The 14,232-nt window shown below is 40.2% G+C and overlaps 1 protein-coding gene across 3 annotated transcripts in view; it reads right to left on the reverse strand.

Moving 5' to 3' along the window:
- Positions 1-14,232, reverse strand: part of LOC140205282 (SH3 and multiple ankyrin repeat domains protein 2-like) — a 1,215,789-nt gene that overhangs the window by 515,165 nt on the left and 686,392 nt on the right. For all 3 annotated transcript variants that reach the window (XM_072272778.1, XM_072272777.1, XM_072272779.1), the window contains one exon: positions 12,353-12,428. In XM_072272778.1, the coding sequence (XP_072128879.1) occupies positions 12,353-12,428 (76 nt within the window). The remainder of the gene's footprint in view (positions 1-12,352; positions 12,429-14,232) is intronic.

Here is a 14,232-nt window from a genome sequence, read left to right on the forward strand (position 1 = left end):
GGTCAAGTGCAAGTGTAACAAGGACGGTTGATGAGGGTAAAACCGGTGATTTGCTTCAGCAAGGGTACATGTTCCCTACTCTAACAACCATCCCTCAGAACTGTATTGGATCAATCTGCTGGGGCTTTTATGTTCAACTCTCATGAGGGGCAGTTGCATACCATTCTGTCTCAAGGGTGAGTGAAAGAGTTAGAGAATCAGACAGTACAGAAATAAGTTCTTTGGCCAAACTAGTCCATGCCACTAAGCTTCCCATCTAAGGAAGCATCTTTAGACAGTAAACAGCAGATGCTGGAAATTCAAGCAACACACATAAAAGTTGCTGGTGAACGCAACTGAGATGCTGCCTGGCCTGCTGCATTCACCAGCAACTTTTATGTGTGTTGGTTTAGACAGTACTGCCTCTGGCTGAAAATTCCTTTCCAAAGCATCTCTGCTGCTTTCCTTTCCCTTATTTTGCTTTTGACAAATTATTCCTTTGACTGAACCTTTGATAGTAGGAACATAAACTGGAACAGAAGTCATTCATTTGGCCCCTAGTAATTACTCTGTTTCTCAGTAAGATCAAGGCTGATCTGACCTTTGCCCCTCCTGACTATTCTCCAGAAACTATGACTCTCCAAAGCCAAAACATTGTCGTACCTCAGCAACGAGGCTAACTCATGCTGGTGGTCAGCCAGGGGATCACAGGTAAACGCTAACCAGCTGCAGTGTACTTGTTAGCACCATCACATGTATCTGATTCCTGAAGCATAATGGTACAGCTAGCAGGGAGGTTGCCTCATAGCATGGTCACCCTTGGGCTCCATCTTGATCTCTGCCTTGTCTGAGTTGAGTCTGCATGTTCTGCTGTGACCACGTGGCTTTCTTCTGGGTTCTCCGGTTTCCTTCCGCACCACAAAGATCTGCATCCTGACCGGTTAACTGACTAACTGACCGCTGTAAATTGCTCCTGGTGTAGGCGAGTGGTGGAATCTGGGCGGGTATAGAAATGCAGGGATAGTAAAATGGGATTAGTGAAAATGGGTGTTAGGGAGTCGGCACAGATTTCATGGACTGAAGTAAAATAGTTCAAAGTTTATTATCAAAGTACATATATGTCACCATATACTACCCTGAAATTCACTTTCTTATGGGTATTCACAGTAGGACAGAGAAATTCAATAGAATCTCTGAACAATGACACACAAACAGACTGACAAAAACCCCAGTGTGTAAAAGACAAACTACAAATTTAAAAAAGTAAATGGCTGCTGAGAACATGAGTTGTAAAGTCCTTGAAAGTGAGTCCATAGGTTCTGGAATCCTTTTAGAGTTGAGGTGACTGAAGTTATCCATGCTGGACCAGGAGCATAATCGCTGAACCTGGCGTTGTGGGACTAAGGCTCCGATACCTCCTTCACAATGGCAGCAGTGAGAAGAGGGGCAACACACATAAAAGTTGCTGGTGAACGCAGCAGGCCAGGTAGCATGCCTGGCCTGCTGCATTCACCAGCAACTTTTATGTGTGTTACTTGATACTCCAGCATCTGCAGATTTCCTCGTGTTTGCGTGAGAAGAGGGGGCCTGTTTCGATACTGTATAATGGTATCGTGCACCTTCAGACCCTTCTACTAATTTTGAATGGTGACTCTCTTTGTACTTAGCCTGGATGCAATACTCACGACGAATGCAAGGTCCCCCAGGAGGGAGCTACTGTTTTAAGTTCACTTGCCCCACCACTGAAATGTTTCCACAACCAATGAACTCATTTTCAAGGACTCTTCATCTCATGCTCTTGATATTTAGTGTTTATTTATTTATTATTATTATTATTTCTTCCTTTTGTGTTTGCACTATTTGTTGCCTTCTGCACTCCAGTTGTACGGCTAAGTTGGGCAGTCTTTCATTGATTCTGCTATGATTATTAGTCTATAGATTTATTAAGTAGGCCCACAAGAAATTGAACCTCAGAGTTGTATATGGTGATATACATGTACTTTGATAATAAATTTACTTTGAACTTTTAAGTCCTCTTATAGGAGGCCGCTGAGACTGGAGTAGAGGGCACATTGCACCAAAGTCAAGTTTGAGAACTTTTCATCTTAACTGGATATCAGAATTTTACCCACACTTGCTGGAATGTGATGACAAAGCATTCCCAATATTCCTTAAACAAAATTTAGTCTCAACAACATACATTCAATGGTCACTTTATGAGTTATGTCTGTACACCTGCCCGTTAATGCGAACATCGAATCAGCCAGTGCTGTGGCAGCAATTCAAAGCAGGCAGAGGTGGTCAAGAGGTTCAATTCTTGTTCAGACAAAACAAGAGAATGAGGAAGAAATTTGATATAAGTGACCTTGACGGTGGAATGATTGTTGGTGCCAGATGGGGTGCTTTGAGTATCTCAGAAACTGCTGATATCCTGGGATTTACACATGAAACAATCTCTAGAGTTTACAGAGAATGGAGCGAAAAACAAACAAAATACAGCGAGCAGCAGTTCTGTGGATGAAAATGCTTTGTTAATGAGAGTGGTCAGAGATGAACGGCTGGACTGGTTCCAGCTGACAGGAAGGCGACAGTAACTCAAGTAACCATGCAATACAACGGTGGTGTGCAGAACATCTCTGAGGGTACAACACGTCGAAACTTGACATGAATGGGCTACAGCAGCAGAAGACCATGACCATAAACCCAGTGGTCACTGAGTATATTTCTGACTATCTCTGCCAGGGTACGTATATAAAACTTAAACATAAAGTAAGCTGATCAGTGCAGATGAGGAAAAGTTTTAGGAGGTTGTAAGCTCCTGACCCTCTGTGAAATGGCTATCGTGATTAAACAACAAATTTAAAATACAAAGCTTGAGCATAGGTGCGAATTCAACTTCACATAAGCCTTCATCACACTACAGGGATAGTAGAGCAGAGTTTCAATTAGAGATCAATTAATTTTACCCTTTTGTACAACCTGAATTGCTACTTTCATTGAAATATTGCTCCAATTTCACATTGATTTAATTTAAATCTGCATACACTACAATAATGACCTATTTGCAACTGAGAATCATTTTAAACAGCTTAGAATATCTGAATTAATTAATCTAAATTGGTTTGTGCATATCTGCTATCTTGTTCAACTTAGATCACTCTAGACAGAATCCATCTTTCATATTCTTTTCCAATGCTTATTAGGTTTTATGGTAGTATTTCTTTTTTGTACAGAAGTGAAGCACCTCAAAGAGAATAATTTCTCAGAGACTTGGTACCTGCTGTTTTATGAAGAAGCTTATCCTTCCAAAGCAATGACCTTTGTGGTCTTGTGGTGGGAATGCCAATGATCCCAACTGTGACCTTCAACATACCCAGCGGAAAATGGGCTGCAACCATCCCGGTATACGCACAGTGACCATTTTATTAGGTACACCTATACACCTGCTCGTTAATGTGAATACCTAATCAGCCAATCATGTAGCAGCAACCCAATGCAGGAAACCATGCAGACATGGTCAAGAGGTTCAATTGTTGTTCAGACCAAACATCAGAATGGGGAAGAAATGTGATCTAAATGACTTTGACCATGGAACGATTGTTGATGCCAGATGGGGTGGTTTGAGCATCTCAGGAATTACGGAGCTCCTGGGATTTTCATGCACAACGATTTCTGGAGTTTATAGAGAATGGTGCAAAAAACAGACAAAAAAAAACATTCAGTGAGCAGCAGTTCTGTGAGGTAAAAATGCCTTGTTAATGAGAGGTCAGAGGAGAATGGCCAGACTGGTTCAAGCTGACAGGAAGGTGACAGTAACTCAGATAAACATGCATTACAACAGTGGTGTGCAGAAGAGCATCTCTGAATACACAACATGTTGAACCTTGAAGTGGATGGGCTACAGCAGCAGAAGACCACCAAATGCATAAATATAGGAAATATCTAATAAAATGGCCACTGTGTCTATTAACAGCACATCACAAGAGGAAGGAACTCCTCAAGCCATCAGTCTGTGCTGACTGCAAACTTGTTTCCCAGAGAACAGTTTGATATTCCGCCAGTTCTGCCCTGTCTTCTCTCTGTGTCCTTTCTAAACAAAGACAGGAGAAATCCATTTTCTGAACACTTCAGCATTAAGTGGTTCAATTGATGCAACGCTGAAAACCACTTAACTGTTAATAATATTATAAAAGTATTAATGCAACTGTTGCCTATCAGTTAAGTGATGATTAGGAGTGTACTTTATTTATATAAGTATCAGAACAAACTACAGTTACAGCCTGTAATGAACAAACATTCACAAGCTTCTGAGCCTGTTAATCACTTTAATATTTAATACCAACAGAAACTCTTTTAATTCTTTCCATTTAGTGGAACAGCCAATTGATTCTAACAGGTCCTAAAAAAAAAGTAGAACCATTTTAGTTCACAGTAGCCTGGCGGTCAGCGTAGTGCTTTAAAATGCTAGTGATCAGAGGTCAATTCATCTGTAAGGAGTTTGTACCTTCTTCCTGTGACCATGTGGGTCTCCTCCAGGTGCTCTGGCTTCCTCCCACATTCCAAAGATGGACAGGTTAAGATTAATGAGTTGTGGGTCTGCTACGTTGGCACCAGAAGCATGACAACAATTGCAGACTGTGCCCAGCACATCCTCAAGCTGTGTTGGTCGTTGACACAAAGAACACATTTCACTGTATGTTTCGACGTACAAGTGACAAATAAAGCTAATCTTTAACCTTTGAAGATCTTTAAACTTTAATTGCTTGGAAAATAATATTATCAGGTATCAATTAGAGCAGTGGTTCCCAAAGTGGGAGGTATTGCCCCCTCCTGCCCCCAACCCACAAGGCAGTGGGAGTTTCAAAGGGGGCAGTAAAAGTAGTGGCGCTCGGTAGCAAGTGGGGCAGCTGGGGGATCACAGACTTAAGTTAAGAAATAAATTAATTATTATAAGCATTTGATCCTCTGTACCACATAACTGATTACAATGATCATGTAATCACCTCATCTTTTGCTAACTCACTGTTCTCTGAGACTTTGCTTAAAGCGTGTATTAGTTGTTGAAAAGCAATGTGACACTTCTGCATTTGGCATATTATCAAAAATATGGACTGAAGGAATTATGTTATTTCCAGCCCGGCCTACACAATAATGTGTACTGTAGTACAGTACATTCACTACTGTAGTACAGTGTTAGTACAATTCTCGTACTCTAATCACGAGTGACACAATTCCTTAGAATTAGAGTATGGCATTCGATGGAGTAAAGTTCAGAATTTGGCCTTTCAAATGGTCTTGATCTCTTTTCGCTAGCTCAAGGTGCAACCAAGATATCACTGCCCCACTTTATGTACCTTCAGGCAAAGAGTCAGGTTTTGCCTGATCTATGAATATGTAATAACTTTCCCTTTTATTGATTGCAGCACTTGAGGTTAGATTGAAACAACAGGGGATTGACTATGGGTTCTAATCCATAATGAAAATGGTAGAAGCAAATTAAATGAAAAAGATGTATAGACAGTATAGTCTGGAGTATCTGAAATATGGGATTATACCAGCAGCAAACAACCAATAGCAGCCAACATGTGAAAAAGTTTTTTTTTCAAATGAGGTTGCAAGAACATTTGAAGAGAATACACTCCGATAAAGCAAATAAGACGTTGGCTTATTTTCAGTCACTTTCAGAAATGGAAAACACTTCAAAACATGCTTGCTCCCACTTTGCAGCAAAACAGTGATGGTTTGTATGCTTCATATAACATTTCATTGCTCATTACTAAACCAGGAAAGTCTCATACTAATTCTGCCAGCAATAAAGAAGGTTCTGAGTACGGTTTTGTATAAGTCACCAGACCAAATAATTAAAGCAATTCCACTCAGCAACAACTCAAGTCAAAGAGGGATATTTGTAATGTCTGAGAATGTGGAAGACACATTGTGTAACATACTTAGGACAACAGAATTTGCTCTGCAGTTGGATTAGTCAATTTAGCCAGGCAACAAATTTTTGCTTCTTGACTATGTTCACTTCATAAAAGATGAAAGAATGGTTCATGATTTGTTATTTGTAAGCGGAAAAGAAACAGATATGAAGGGGGAGTCAATATTTCAGGTAGTTGAGCAATTTTTCAAAGAGAAGGACATTTTACTCACCAACATTCTTGCTTGTACAACAGCTGGGGCACCATAAATGACAGGACACCCCCGCAGGGTTATTATTTTCTTGAAAAAACCTTTACCATTCACTGTTTAATTCACACACAACCTCTAGTCACCAAAAAAACCTAAATGATCAGCTGCAGAAACCATTAAATATTGTTATCACAGCGATAAATAAAATCATGTGCCAATAACTCAATTCTCAACTATTTTGAAAGCTTTGTATTGAGAATGATAAACAATTTGAACACTTGCTGTGGCACACGGAAGTCAGATGGCTCTTAAAGTGGAGTTGCCCAAGATGCCTTAATGCACTTCTTGAAACTGTGATAAAATTCTTTGAAGACGCAAATGCTTCAGTCAGTAATCAACTCAAGAATATTTGGCATGACATTACTTATTAGTCAGAATTATTCAACAAGTTTAATGAAAAAATCTTCAATTGCGAGGAAATGATGTAAATCTTATCAATCGTCTCCACACTTCTGTCTTATTTAACCCTATTAAGTTCAACACTGGTTGTCACGACCTTTTCCCATTTCTGAGCCTCTCTGAGTTGGAAGAGAAAGAAAGAAAGAATACCAAGTGATGATCTTCAGGTATAATGTGCCCACCTGGGTGATCTGCATGAGGACACACCCGAGAGATTTCAGGATCTTCTCTCAATCCAAATTCCAAATTGGGTCATAAATCCTTTCCTGTACGCTTGTAACGAGGAATTAACAGGCAGGATGGAGGAAGAACTGATCTCACTACAAAATGACTTTGAGCTGAAGCCAAGGTTCAAAAAATCTTATCAAGATCTCTGATTGCAGAAAGAAATCTCTGAACACTCTTCAGCACCATGGAAAAAAGGTCAAGATGTTCTTTATTACCCTTCCAGCATAATATTTAGTGCAGCACGTTTTCAGTGCAGTCGTCCGACTTCTTTCAACTAACAAAACAGATCAAATTACTGAACCTGGGGTTCTGAGTGACATTCAGCCTGATGTTGAGAAGCTAATATCACTGCTGCACCAAGCCCATCCATCTCATTGAATGGTGAGACACCAATGAAGTAGTGAATGCTTGAACTAATGTACACCGTAAAATTGTTGATGAAAATTGCTTTTACAGTAATTAAATAATTTTATTTGTAGCTTTAAATAGACTTTAATAAATTTTGCTATTATTTGTCACCACTTTGAATTTGCAGTTCCTTTTTTCTTTCACTGTGCATTGGAAATCAAAATTATTTATAGTTTTTATGTAATAGCCAGAAAGGGAGAGGAGTTGCTAGGGATGCGGTCTGGGAGCCAAGCAGGTGGTAGCCACGGGGTTAGAGCAATACAACATAGATACTGGCTCTTCAGCCTAACCAGTTGTCTTCGGGACAAAAGGTAATGAGTTCAAATTTTACACTGAATGTTTAATGTTAAAAACCCTTTCCAGTGATAGTCATATATGGTTGAATGACAATAAAACTGAAACTTAAACAGTGGGAAGAATAGAGTGCTGACCTTCAACTAAGATATTAAACTGAACAATATCTGCACCCTCGAGCAGTCTGAAGTTCCCATGAGGGCTGCTGGGAAGAAGAGCGAGGATGTTCTGCACTGTGGGGTAGCTTCATAAACCCGGTTCAAGGTCAACCTTCAGTGCTGACTGTGTGGAGTTTGTATAATCTTCCTGTGGTGGCATGGGTTTTCTTCATGTCCTCTAGTTTCCTCCCACATTCAAAAGACATGGAGGATGTTAGGATGTTAGGTTAATTGGTTCCTGTAAAATGTTCAATGTATAGGCGAACGATAAAATCTGGGTGAGGGGGAGGTGGTGTGAAGGGCATTGATGGGAACCTGAATAGAATAAAGTGATTTAGGACAGGGCTAATGCAAACATGGGTGCGTGATTGTCAGTCCACTCTTCATGGACTGACAATGGCCTGTTTTTGTTACCATATCTTATGATGACTCAAAATCTAACCACGAAAGGAGGTCCATGGAATGCCTTGCCAGGGCTGATGGTGGAGGCAGATACATCAGGGCTATTTAATAAAAACTTGAGATATAAGGATGAAAGAAAATTGGAGGACTATGTAGGAGGGAAGGATTAAATTGAATTTAGAGTAGGATAAAAAGTCGGTGCAACATTGTGGGCCGAAGGGCCTGTAATGTTCCATGTTCTATGAAAGCAAATCATCATTGTCACACTGCTACTTGCGGGATCTTGCTGTGTGCAGCTTGTCCCTGCGCTAATATTAAAGTGATTAACAAGTTCAGCAGCTTCTGAATATTTGTTCATCACAGGCTGTAACTGAAGTTTGTCCTGATACTTACATAAATAAAGTACACTTTGTAATTGTCACTTAACTAAAAAGAGCTTTGGATGTCCTGAAAGCTGCTGGAGCAAAATGCAGAGATGGTAATTGTGATTGGGCTTGAGAAGAGCCCATAGCCTACAAGATATCATAGAATTTTCAGCAGCACTAACTGCACTGACCTGTAAGCCATTGAGACTGGAGCAGAGAACAAACTGACTGCTGTATTTCCAAAATTACAACACCGATTATACAAGGATCGGCTCTGGTTGTAAAGCACTCCGACTCAATCCGATGACATCAGAATCAGAGTCGTGGTAGTGTAGCAGTTAGCGCAATGCTATTACAGTCTGAGGCGTTATGGAGTTCAAAGTTCAATTCCAGTGCTGTTCTGTAAGGAGTCTCTGTACATCCTCACAGCGGAATGCGTGGGTTTTCTCCGGGTCCTTCAATTTCCTCCCATGGTCCAAAGATGTACCGGGTAGATTAATTGGTCATTGTAAATCAGAATCAGAATCAGATTTCATATCACTGGCATCTGTTGCGAAACTTGTTAACTTTGCAGCAGCAGTACAATGCAATACAAGATAATATAGAAAAAACAGTGAATTACAGTAAGTATATAAAAATATTAAATAGTTAAATTAAATTGTTCTGTGATTAGGTTAGGGTTCATCGGGTTTGTCAGGGATTGCTGTGGTGGTGTAGCTTGAAGGGTTGAAAGGCCTACTCTGTGGGGTATCGCTAAATCAATCAATTAATTAATTAATTCCAAATCAGAATCAGGTTTAATATCAATGTTGTAGGGAGGTAGTGTTCATGGGTGGGCTCATTGTCTGTTCGGAAATCTGATGGAGGAAGGAAGAAGTTGTTACTAAAATGTGCCTTCAGGTTCCTGTATTTGCTCCCTGAAGGTGAAGATAAGGAGATACAGGGTTTTTTTTTATAGAATATGATGAATAAACAGGAATAGGATACTAGGATGGTCAAAGATGGGAGGGTGAAGTGTAGGTTTGTATGTGTGTGTGTGTGTGTGTGATTTAGAATGTATGTCTAGTGCACATTCCGGAGCAGAGGGTGGCGGTAATGCACCATTAAGCTGGATGCCAACCGCCGTAAAACAAGATACAGACAGACAGACAGAAAATAAGGAGAGAGCATGTCCTGGCTGATTTGATCAATGGATGCTGCCTTTTTGAGGAGTTGCATTTTGAAAGTGTCCTCGATGTGGAGGAGACCAGTGCACATCATGGAGCTGGCTAATTTTACAACCCCTTGCAGCTTTTCCCAATCTGACGTGAAATATACTCTATAAAAGTAGGTTTTACTTTTGATACTAGGATTACTAAGCTTTAAAATATACAAGCAGGCAGATCAATGGCTCAATTCCTGCTCTTTTTTAAAGACCATAAGATATAGAAGAAGAATTCGGCCATTTGGCCCATCAAGTCTGCTCCATCATTTCATCATGGCTGATCCATTTTCCCTCTCAGCCCTAATCTCCTGCCTTCTTCCCGTATTTCTTCGACCCTGACTAATCAAGAATCTATCAACCCCTGCCTTAAACATATCCAATCACTTGGGCTCCAGAGCTGCCTGTGGAAATGAATTCCACGGATACACCACTCCCTGCCAAAAGAAATTCAATCTCATCTCTATCTCTGACACCCCTCTATTCTGAGGCAGTGTCTTGTGGTGTTAAACTCCCCCACCATAGAAAACATCCTCTCCACATCCACTCTGTAGAGGCCTTTCAACATTCAAAAGGTTTCAAAGAGATCCCACCTCATCCTTCTGAATTCCAGTGAATACAGGCCCAAAGCTGCTCACAATACTCCAGTCAGCCCTCACCAGTGTCTTATAAGGCCTCACTATTAGATTCTTGCTTTATTCTAGCCCTCTTGAAATGAATGCTAACATTGCATTTGCCTTCCTCACCACTGACCCACCCTGCTAATTAATCTTTAGGGAACCCTGACGAGGAATTCCTCCGCACCTCAGCACTATCTGCCCCTCCTTTTTTGCAGAGTTCTCAACAGCAAATGAGCTTTATACAAATGGAAAATTTAAACACATTTATTGATGACCACTTGACAACGATCTTTCTCTCAACGTTAGCAATATCAAACAGATGGAAAGGAGGTGGTGGACACACTGTTATTTACATCAATGACAGTGAGGTCAAGAGCATTGAAAACTACAAACTCCTAGCAGTTGAATATCACCAATAACTGATCTTTGCACGGTGGAGTGTTTCCTGACTGGTTGTAGCGCAGCCTGGTATGGGAACTCCAATGCTCAAGGATGGAAAAGTCTACAGAAAGGATGCACACAGTCCAGTCCATCACAGGCAAAGCCCTCCGCACCATTGAGACTATTTAGAAGGACAGCTGCCACTGGAGCTAGCACCCATACCAAGGACTCCCACTATCCAGGCCATGCTGTCTTCTTGCAACTACCATCAGACATATGGTACAGGAGCCTTAGATCACACACCACAAAATTCAAGAAACGTTATTACCCTACAGCCATCAGGTTTTGAACCAGTGAGGATAACTTCACTCACCACAACTCTGCACTGATTCCAAAATTTACAGACTTACTTTCAAGGACTCTACAATTAATTATATCTTGTAACTCAGTGCAGAAAAGAATGCAGACATGGTCAAGAGGTTCACATGTGGTTCAGACCAAACATCAGAATAAGGAAGAAATGTGATCCAAGTGACTTTGATCATGGAAAGATTGTTGGTGTCAGATGGGATGGTTTGAGTACCTCTGAACAGCTGATCTCCTGGAATTTTCATGCATCACAGTCTTTAGAGTTTACAGAAAATGGTTCAAAAAATCCAGTAAGTGACAGTTCTGTGGGCAAAGGTGTCTTGTAAATGAGGGAGGAGAGAGTAGAATGGACAGACTGGTTCAAGCTGACTGAAAGGCGAATGTATCTCAGATAAACACACATTACAAAAGTGTGTGCAGAAGAGCATCTCTGAATGCACAACATTTCAAACCTTTAAGTGGATGGACTACAGCAGCAGAAAACCATGAACATACACTCAATGGACACTTTATTAAGTACAGGATGCACCTAATAAAGGGGCTACTGAGTGTATGCTGCAATCTTGGGCAAGTTTTCCAGGTACTACCATGTGATGAGTTCTATCCCTCATTGTAATACTCACTGTTATTTCCAAAATTAGCTTTCAACAGAAAATAATGCATTTCTTAAGTTTTCTAGTAGAGGGTACATTGCTGCCAATGTGTTGAATACATTAAGGGCTAGAAATTAAGAGTTAGTGCAACAAGCTATCTCAACAGAGACAAAAACCCAATTAAACCAAATAGATTAACATTTGCCTTAAAATAATTGAACAAAAGAATGCTATAAAAATAAATATGTTAAACTTGCCACAATGATTCTGTAATAGTTCGTTGACTGCTGTACCAACAACACTGTTATTTGTCCAGTTTACTTGCAGTGGAAATTTGTCTTGGGTGAAGTTTACTGAACCAGCAACATCTGAAGGCAGCTTTTGTCCTGAGGCCAATGCAACTGACAAACTAATAGGTGGACAATATGTTACAATATCATACTGACTGTTCGCAATGAAGGATTGGCCTCGCATCACCCCTTTACTATTGTCTGCTAAAAGAGTGATTCATTGTTGTTTGTACAAATTTGTCACGATGTCGCCAAAGGTTCATCTGATCAAATCCCAAAGTTTTATTGTCACAATGGTATCCTGAGTCATTTGACAATTTCAAAACCACTTTGTGGGCAGTCCTTTGAGCCTCCTCTGACCAGTCTCTGAGCACTTGAAGAAAGGATTCACATAATCATGGTGGGAAATTGGCCTTTGTCATTCAGAACATTCTCAACGAGACCAATGTCAAGAAATAATACATCAGTCCTACCTGGCAGCATCAAAACTGTCATAAGATCCAACTGTATAATGCCTGAATAGTTTCTTTGCTTTGTCCGTACGTGTTTCTGTAGGGAGACAAGGAAAGATAGCGTTAACCACATGAACACCTCATTTGAAAAGCAAAGGAAGTGAAGCACTCAGTTCAGAAGACATCTGATGGACGCAACCCGTTCCGTCACAGGCAAAGCATGTTTACAAGGGTAGCCACAAGAAAGCGGCATCTATCATCAAGTACCCCCACCATTGAGGCCATGCTCCCTTCTCACTGCTGCCATCGGGAAGGAGTTGCTGGGGCCTTAACTCTCGTACCACCAAATTCAAGAATACTTATTACAGTACAACCATCAAGGTCCAGAACCGGGGTCAGTAACTTCACTCATCACAACTCTACACTCATTCCACAAGCTACTGACTTACTTTCAAGGGCTTTACAATTCATGTTCTCAGTATTATTTTTATATTCGTACAACTTGTCTTCTTTTGCACATCGGTTGCTTTTCAATCTTTATATATAGTTTTTCATAAATTCTATTGTACTTCTTTATTATCTAAATGTCTGCAAGAAAATGAATCTCAAGGTAGCACATGGTGAAATATATTTACTTTGATATTAAATTGTTTTGACTTTGACTAATATTTCTTCATATCACCCAAGTTCTATTATATTTCAGAGAGTGTCCAAGAGATCTCTCATCAGATTCCTTTAAATTAGTCAAAGAACCAAGAAAATCCTGGAGAGTGTGAGAAATGTAAAACTGAAGCAGAAAATGCAGTAGAGCTGAGTATACAGTGCTTATATCATCACAGAAAATGGATTTTGTCCAATGATCTAAATACCATATACTCAGTGGCCACTTTATTTCGTACACCTGTTTACTTTGTCAAAACGTTTCTTCAGATACACAAAATGTAAAAGAGAGGCGAGAGTGAATATTGGACGGCTGGAAAAAAATGACAGAAAGATAGTATTAAGGAGCAAGAAAATGGAGGATGAACTGAATAAGTATTTTGCTTCAGTCTTCACTGTAGTAGACACTAGAATTTTGGTGGAAATTCCATGTGACAGGGGTCATGAAGTATATGAAGTTATATTACTAAAGAGGAGGTAAACGGAAAAGTCTGAAAGTAGATAAGTCATCTGGACCAGATGGTGTATACCCCAGGGTTGTGAAAGAGGTGGCTGAAGGAATTGTGGAGGCACTAGAAATGGTCTTTAAAGAATCACAAGGTTCTGGAATGGTTCTGAAAGACTGGAAAATTGCAAATGTCATTCCACTCTTCAAGAAGGGAGAGAAGCAGAAGAAAGGAAATTATAGGCCAGTTAGTCTGACCTCAATGGTTGGGAAGATGTCGAATTCAATTATTAACCTTGAGAGCTCAGAGTGCTTGGAGGCTCGTGATAAAATAGGCCATAGTCAGTCTATAGTACAGATTCTTCAAGGGAAAATCTTGCCTGACAAATATGTTGGAATTCTTTGAAGAAATAATAAGTAGAATAGACAAAGGGGAACTGGTTGATGTTGTGCACTGGGATTTTCATAAGGCCTTTGACAAGGTGCCTCACATGAGGCTGCTTAACAAGCTACAAGCTCATGGTATTATAGGAAAGATTCTAGTGTGGATAAAGTAGTGGCTGATTGGCAGGAGGCAAAGACAGGGAATAAAGGGAGCCAATTCTGGTTGGATGCCATTGACATGTGGTGTTCCACAGGGGTCAGTGCTGGGACCAGTTCTTTTTACTTTATAGGTTAAATGATTGAGATGATGGGATTTATAGTTTTGTTACAAGGTTTGCAGATGGATTGAAGGTAGGTGAAGGGCAGGTAGTTCTAAGAAAGTATAGAGGCTACAGAAGGACTTAGACAGATT

The sequence above is a fragment of the Mobula birostris genome, chromosome 11 (assembly GCF_030028105.1).
Source record: "Mobula birostris isolate sMobBir1 chromosome 11, sMobBir1.hap1, whole genome shotgun sequence".
NCBI classification, from domain to species: domain Eukaryota; kingdom Metazoa; phylum Chordata; class Chondrichthyes; order Myliobatiformes; family Myliobatidae; genus Mobula; species Mobula birostris.